General features: G+C 45.2%; 1 protein-coding gene across 1 annotated transcript in view; it reads right to left on the reverse strand.

Annotated features, from left to right (window-relative positions):
• Positions 1–6,831, reverse strand: part of LPCAT2 (lysophosphatidylcholine acyltransferase 2) — a 32,214-nt gene extending 25,383 nt beyond the window's left edge. Inside the window, exons 1-2 of the mRNA XM_086468859.1 lie at positions 6,724–6,831; positions 345–484 (exon numbers count right to left, since the gene is read on the reverse strand). Of these exons, the coding sequence (XP_086324985.1) occupies positions 345–484; positions 6,724–6,831 (248 nt within the window). The remainder of the gene's footprint in view (positions 1–344; positions 485–6,723) is intronic.
• Positions 6,832–8,471: the final 1,640 nt, after the last annotated feature.

Below are 8,471 nucleotides of genomic sequence, written 5' to 3' on the forward strand. Positions count from 1 at the left end.
TACCAAATACTTTTCTTACTGAGTTTCTTTTCTCAAATATTCCTATCAGTATTATTACTAAAATAAGTTCTGGCTTACAAATAGTCTATAAAGATTTTTATACAGATTTGTTTTAGCCTCAAGACAATTGAAAATTACCTATTTAAAAAGCTCCACTATTGTAAAATACACTCATCAAAAAGTTGCTTCACCTAGATGGATAAAACTAAGATTTGTCCGAGGACTCCTCTTTAATCAAAAGGAGGAAAGGAGTAAGAGGGAAAAAAAAAAAAGCTTTAGACCCTGGTTTTGTGTTACTAAAAACCGAAAGAGCGGAGTTTTCACAAATACTGGCCACTTTTTACCTTCTCCATCCTTTAAGCGGCACAGATCCTCTTCCACGGTGACGGAAAGTTGCAATTGATGCAAACAGCCATGCTAGCAGTAAAATGAATGCAATGCATATGGCACGGAGGGGTAGCAAAATAATCCCCTGAAGAACAGTCTGGGAAAAAATAGAGGGGAAAAATCTTAAGAAATCGTATCAACAGGAATGACACTGATACCTGTGTAGTTACATTATATGGACTTTAAAATACTAACATTACTGTTATATGATTTAGTAAGGAAAGCATTAATGATTCCAGTGTTCATATGGGAAGTCAGTTATTCACAGCATTTAATTTTCACTTTTGGGTTCCCATTTTAGGTAGAACTGGAACACCCAAGTATTTGAGTTTTTGGCTCAGATGTTGTTAGACAGAGAGGGTAAACAGAGTTTGCTGCCTTTAGTTTATACTTAGCCTTGGTCTGCAGCATACAACCAGCTCAGATGAGTCTGCCCAGCTGATACATATCTCCACTACAGAGCCTTCTGTCACTAGCTGCCTGTCTAGAGGCCAAGCGGGATTGTTAAGATGACTAAAATGTATTCTTGCCCTTTCAGAATGACAAATCTTGCACTGAGTCACACTATTGCTGCAAGTGATCCTCACTACTACTGCCTGGAGTAGTTGGTGCACACTCAACACAACTTCACTTCCCCTAGTTGAGACTTAAGTAAAATGGAGTTTTCAGTAAAACTGAACCTGTGGTTTAAGGCAAAGGTTCAGACTTTATAGTGCTGCTGAAGCTGCTGTAGCAGCTCTTGGCTCATTGCCTTTGGAAGTGGTTTGCTCACTGCTCGCTGTAAACATACAGCACAATCCTACTCATTATGAAATTATCTTGTTGCCTCCGGTTTGAAGCACCTTGGGTATTAACCTCTGTACTAGGACTTCCCTGAATTTTCCAGAATAAATTGAGAAAGCTTAGTTCCCTTTCCTCCCTGCAATCAGGAAACTTATTGGCTTGCTTTAACTTGAAGCAAAAGAAACTACTGAGTTCTGCTATGGTCATAGACAGCCAAGCTATGTAGCAAAACCAGTATGAAACAGATACAAGCCTGTTCACCGCTTCTTCAATTCTTCATATATATTCGTAAGGGGAATGGAGGGAAGAAGAAACACTAACATGCCCTTGTTGCAAATAATCCCCAAATATCATCCCCGGCCCCCCTGCCAAGGAATTTTTAGCTTGCATTTTTTCTTGCACAGCTCCAGGAACTAGGTGCATTGGCACAAGGTTGTTAACAGGCAGCTGTGGTACAGGGCTGTGCGGGAAGAAATTCTTAATTGTTTTACCCCAGTAAATGAGGTTAAAAACTATATCCTGAAGGTTGGCCTTTATGGCGTAATGCAGCACTATGCAAATTGAGCAAGCACAGGGCTGGGAGGCAGGTGAGCTGTGTTATCATGCGGACATCAGAGCCTAGCATTCCTGGTAAGCTAGTAAATGGTTCAACTCCTTTTGGCACCTTATCCAGCTCAGCTACCACTCAGTGATGAGGATCAGCTCTGTGGGCATACATATGCACAAAACAATACACACTCAAGCAGAATTGCAATAGTGAACTTTTTTAATTGGGGCTGTGTTTCTAAAAGTCTCTCAAAACTTATATGAGAGTGCATCATTGGTCACAGACTGACAACTCCACCACTTCAAAAGTACAGCAGAAGTTACTGAAGGAGAGTTATGCTAGTTTAACTTACGCTTGTGAGCTTACTATTTTTTAGGCTTAATTTTAAAAGGAAAGCTACAACAGAACAACAGTGTTCCTCTCTCAAAATCAGCCTTTCTGGTCAGATCTTTAGCAATGGCTACTTACTGTACAGGAAAAGCAAGGCTTTTAATAATAAGTAAGTTTTACAAAATAGTTTGCAACTTACATACTTGAACTATGATTATTAAACAACACAGTGGATTTTAATTTATGTCTTTTCTTTAAAAAGGAACAAGTGTTTGTAGTCCATTTGGACTATAAGCATCTTTGAGTATTATTTACCCAATTCTTTGATATAATAGGTTGGTTCTAATTTTCCTTTCATCAACACAGTCCTTTTCCCTCCCCACCAAATCCCTTCCATCCATCTTCACATAATGTCCTCTTGTCAATATTCAGGAGAGGCTCTGGCCTCTGGCTCTAAACTCTGTGATACTGACAAGGATTAACAGGAATTTTGGGCCTTCAGGACTCAGTTCTGTGTTAGAAAAGGCACAGTGACAACAGACCAAACATGACAGTGGAAATTAGGGTAAGCATGAGAAGCAGGTACACGGTGTGGATGCATATGTTCTGTAAGCACTGCCATGTAATATATTTCCAGGAGAGATCTGAACATTCAGGTATGATTATTTCCTTCTTTTATATAACAGTTGTATATAACTAGCTATGTAATTTTAACCATAACTTCAAGTCCAGCAGGAAAAAGACTGCTTTGGATCACAGAAATGGGTTCAGTAGCTGGGCATGAGAGATTTAGCATTGGAGATCTATTGCACCCGCTCTCTTTGGTGACATTTGTGGTGAATCTGAAAAAGTCAGGTAGCAAGATAAACCAACTCCTTGCTTGTCTCCCAAAATCTGATGTGTCTTTTCTTCTCCATATGTGTCCTTTTGTACTATGACCTATAGTCCCAGTTCAACATTTCAGCTGCACTCAGTTATCCAGAATGGGCCACATTTGACTTAAAATATTTTTTTTCTTTATAAAAAATAGAGGAATATAAATGCACTGACCTACAATGAAAAATAAAGAATGCAATAGCAAAAGCAAAGCAGACCCTTCCTCAAAACTTTAATAAATTCATTAATCTATTTTTGGCAGATGCGCAGGTGGTACTGATTTGCTGATGGAAACTATTGAATTTCTAGGTCACTGTGTAATGAGGCAGAGTTGATTTCTGCTTCATCAGCTGCAGAGTAGGGTAAGAAAAGGACAGAAAAGAGAAAGGTCAAGGTAGGCTAGAAAAGAAGTAGTGTAGGGAAAAAAAAAAACAGAGAAGAAAATACAGGTTCAAAGTTTAGTAACTACTAAGTAGGATCAGAGCCACTCCAGCTTCTGTATACAATAATCACAAAGACAGAATTATTCTGAGTCATCCAAAGAACCTTTTCCCACATTTGGAATCACCTGTCTACTTTCTATTTAAAGAGTCTGCAACAACTGCATGGCCTGTCACTGCAGTTGCAGCAGACACCTGCAGCAGTCCTTGCAGTCCAGGTCACACTCCCACAGCTGACTGACTCTTGAGCAATACAGGGGATTATACTGTCACTGATGTCAGGAACTGGGGAAGAGGAAAAGCACGTCTATCAGAAAGCCACAGAATTCAGTTCGAAATTTTGTTCTACTTCAGCTGCTGCCAAGTTATCTAGGAAGAAGCAGAAGAGCACGCTGGGGACCAGAATGCAGCCCAACTCCAACTGAACTCCTCTGACATCCAAGACTCTGATCAGATGGGCTGTCTCCCAAAGCAGTACACCCATAGAAAGACAGGGTCTTCCATGAGCGTCCAGAGTATGTCACAGCTCTGCCAGGCAGTCTAGCTGCTTGTTTCCAAGCACAGGGTTAAAAATAACACTTTCACCATAGTGGCTGTGCCATTACATAGTTCACCATTACATATATCCACTGAGCATCTTTTCTGAATAAAGTGGAATCTAGTAATGACTTAACCAGTATTTGTGCTTTGCAGTTGCAGTTCAGAAGTTAAGAGGGCAAGTGAGCAATGAGGAAGAACAGAACTAAAACTAAAAAAGGAAAAAATCCCAGTTATGAATTGCAGCCAGCTTCAGTAAGAGGATGGAAACCAGAAGTATTTGAAAAACCGTTTTAAAATCTTGTCTGGCACACGGAGATGTTTAGGACAGCACACCTGATCCTTGGTTTGCACATTCTAAAGACAGACAAAAATCTCATTGGCTGGTAAGCTATTAGCAATTAAAGAACTGGCAAAAAAAATTATAAAATCTTCTCACTCCACTTTTCAGTCTGGCTACAGCCTATTTTTATATTTGAACTTGAATGAAATGCAAACAGCTAGCCTGTCTCACTTCAAGCTCCATTCATCAGGGGACAGCAGCCTTTACATTCAAGAAGTTCACCAACATATGAAAATTCAGCTTTGGGCTCCCAGAGAGGGTTTTAAAATTGTATCTGTTTTTATCAGCATATGTTAAAGCAATAGTATAGAATAGGGGGAATATAATAAAACAATCCTTTAACATGCAAGAATGGAGATACACTACGCTCAATATACATCGAAAGAGAAGGGACACTTCTCTTTTTTGAAATGTGTAGTAACACTGTCTGCTAAGGCTCTGATTCCCGAGCAGTGGTCCAACACGCAGCGCTGGGCAAGAGAGGGGCAGATGTCTACAAGATAAAGTAGACAGTAGGAAGTATCCTGGTCTCTATGACTATAAGGGAAAAAGAACAGAAGGGAGCAACACACAATACAAAAAGGTTGTCTCTCTTGTGCCTCTCTGCTTTAAAATTCTGTGACTGCTGCAGTTTTGCTTCAAAGCTCACCAGCGCCGGGCCCTGACCCAGCTGGGTGCTTTTCCTTCCAGGTGCATTGTGGAGTTATGTATGGAGGGTTTCTTGCTTTAAGATATACCATGTTTTTCATCCCTTCCTCCTGAAGGAAAAAAGCAGGATATGTTTATTACAGCTAAAATGGTAATTGTAGCTCAAAATTGCAAGCCTTTGAAAGTAGTCTGTGCATCCTCTAGAAAGAACAGCCAGCACAGAAAGCTGTCCATTTCTGGAACCTCATTAAGAAACTGGTTTCTTTACCTTGGGGTTCATGCCTACAGCTACTGATACAGATGCACTTGACATGTGTTTCAGGCTGCTAGTAAAACATATGGGATAAAAGGATTTGAAATTGTTTTCCAGGTTTCTCACATTTCCTCTACCCAGTTACCTTCAGGGCAAACATTGTTTATAGCTTGAGGAAGAGCTATATGAAACATAAAATATTTAGTTGCACATCAGCCTCAGATATTTGTAACAATCAGCAGAAAATGCTGTAAGTTCACCTACACACTGATGTCCTCATTGTCCTCACTGAGGTCATAGTTGAGTCATCAGCTTAATTTTTAAAGAGAATGTTTTTAAAAATCAAAGCCCAGAAATACTGTTTGCTTTCTTGATTGTAAAAGTACCTCTTTAAGTACCTCTTTAAGTCTTGTGTGTGCTTGTACGCAGCTGTACTGGGACAGCATTCAGCTCAGAACCCTATTCAGTTCACCCAGTGACACCAGTCTGTAACCCAGTGGAACTGGGGCTGGCTTTTTTTGTTGTGCACAATGCAATACGGAACCAAGAGATTAAATCCCCCAACCCCAGGCTTAAAATCAGTCTAAGGTGAGTTACGTGTCTGAAACAGAATTACTGTAAAGTTATTTTCTATTTTAGCTTCTCATATCAGAGAAAAGTTAGTATCTTCTTCACTCCAGAGCTGAGGCATCTGACAGGATGGACAGAAGGTTAGTGTTTCAGTCTTGCAATTCAAACAGGATGCAAACGAGAGTCCAATGGGACTCCTGTTTTCTCTGGGAGTAATATGTTAGCTGTAACGACTGTGCAAATCTTTTCAAAAGCTTGTTGCAAATCTGCTGTTAGAAGTTTTAAGTCTGAAGTTACTAAGCCTGTGTCTGTGTGCAGAGCAAGAGTGCACATTGTGGACTCTGAGGAGCGATGGCTTGAAGAACTTCATTTCAAAAAACAGTGATTTTTTATGCTGAACACCTTTTCATCTTTGCTTTGACCATTTACGTATTGTCATTTTCTGCTATCACTAGACTAGATCAGGAAGCTCGCTATGCCGTACGTGGGAAGGAAATGTTCTTACTAGATGCCTTTTCCTGGAAAAGGCAGGAGCTGCCGATGTTTAACGGTGCCAGGTTCGCTCCCGTCCCTTCACCGCCCGGCACCGGGCAGTACCCGCGGCGCTGCGGCGAAGCGGGCTGCAGGGCAGGCCCCAGCCCCGCCCGCGCTCCCGTCAGGCAGGACAGCGGTGCCGGCGGAGCAAGCGGCAGTTTTCAACAGAATTTATTCACACAGTCACCTCCTCCCATCGGAAGGAGGTCTTTTTAAGGCGACCATCCACCTTCACACCGCGCTGGTGGCAACTCTTTGGCTCAGAGCAGCGAAAGCAACGTCGGTTTAGACAAACTGGCAAAAAACCGCGCCCGGCGGCCCCCAGCGGGAGGTGGCAGCCTCCTCCGCCGCTCCGCCGGCTGGGCTCCCGGCCGCACCGATGCGCATCCGAACACCGGGCAGCCCCAGCCCAGCCCCGGCCCGCCCGGGCAGGGCGCGCCCCGGCGCCCCCTCACGCCCGCGCCGCCAGCCTTACCCGCAGCTTGTCCCTGGCGCCCAGGCGCCCCGGGTAGACGAAGGGGTTGGGGACGCTGGGCGGGCAGAAGGACTGCTGCCTGGGCAGCGGCAGCACCCTCGGCGCCATGCTCCGCCGCCGCCGCGCCCCGCCACCCCGGGCGATTGCGCATGAGCCGCCGGCGGCGCCGGGGGACGGCGGCACCTCGGTCCGGTCCGGCCCGGCCCGGCCCGCCTCAGCCGGCCCTGCCCACCGCGGGGAGCCCCGCCTCGGGGCAGGCCCCCTCAGGGCAGGTGAGGGCTGGCCAGACTGCCCTCACCGCGATGAGCTGCGGGCGGTGCCGCAGCGGCCCCGCCGCGGGTCTCCTCAGGAGACGGTGCTGCGGCGGGCGCTGCCGGCCGGAACCCCGAGGGGGGCGCTGGGCGTTCCTGCCCGCTGCGGTGTCCCGGCAGCCCTCCCCTACCCTTGCGCAGCTGCTCCGCACTGGGCAGAGCCATGGGCGCCTCTTATAAACACTGCAAGGCCGGTCGCCGAGGCGATGTGTGCAATACCGCGGATGCGTTGTTGATAAGCCCAGCCTACCCGGGGTCAGCGCGGTCTGTTATCGGAGGGAGCAAAGAGGCAAACGCAGGCATGGCCTGCAACTGAGGCCGTTTGTAGCAGAAGGGTGCTTTTCTACCACTGCAGAGGGCTAGTACGGTCTTGAGCAGGTGGGGTCTGGAAAAAAGGCTGCAGCCTTTCTTGTGCAGAAGTGGGTTCACACGGGATCTGTGCCCGCCCGCCCTGTAGGGATGTGCCGCCGGCCGCCTCTGAGGGACACCCGCTGCCCTGGGGCTGCCTTCGGCGAGCAGGCCGCAGGCCAGGCCCCGCGGGCGGTTCAGGCTGAGCAGCAATGTAAAACACTTGGTTCCTCACCGCCTTCTGCCGGTCGTGCAGCTTCGAGCACAATGCTGCTGCTTCTGGTGTCAACCCAAAGGAAGTTTCAGCCTGACCGTATTTAGGAAACAAGCTGTTAGGTTCTCACAGTAATCTGCTACAATGGTGGGGGTGAGCCACCAGCAGGGCGAGCACTGGTCTAAGACCGCTGGCTCCTGGCCTCTTTGTGACATTGGTTCAGATGCTTTGTTTTGCTATAGTGCTTTTCCGTTTTGTGTATCTGACCTTCACACGAAAACATTAGTACTTCCAAACACAACATTAGTCTGTATGTTGCTGGACTGTTTGTATTGCTGTAATGAAAATAATTATAAATGTCATAGTTTAGTTCCCAGTTTGACGTGATTGCTTCCACAAAGATATCATCAGAATTAATAAAACTTAATTATTATAAAATTATTATTTGTATTTTGCAACTGCAGGTGCTTAAGGAGTAATCATAATGATATCTTTGGCCTAACTGAAGCCTGTGTATAATGGTAGCTTGAGGAGTGTAGTGTAGGATTTCCCTTGGCTGGTTTCCAGGGTCTCCCTGTGATTGCCAGTCCTTGCAACCGGCACTGTGTTCTGAAAAACCTGAGGGCTGTGTACAAACCAGATCAGCACAACTGCCACAGAAAGTAAGGTTGGGAGAACCCCAAAGTAGAAGGATCAATTCTAGCTCCGTTAACTCCTGACAGGTGATTGTACAAGCTGTTCTTCAAACTCTGTGACTTCTCTAGCTGGTGTGTTTCAGCACTTCTCTGGTGATACCATGAAACATTTTTTTCTGTTTCTGAGTAGAGTCTTTCTCATTCCAATTTGTATCCATTCTTGGTAGACATAAGAACTGT

This window comes from Leptosomus discolor, chromosome 8 (assembly GCF_034619465.1).
Source record: "Leptosomus discolor isolate bLepDis1 chromosome 8, bLepDis1.hap2, whole genome shotgun sequence".
NCBI classification, from domain to species: Eukaryota; Metazoa; Chordata; class Aves; order Leptosomiformes; family Leptosomidae; genus Leptosomus; species Leptosomus discolor.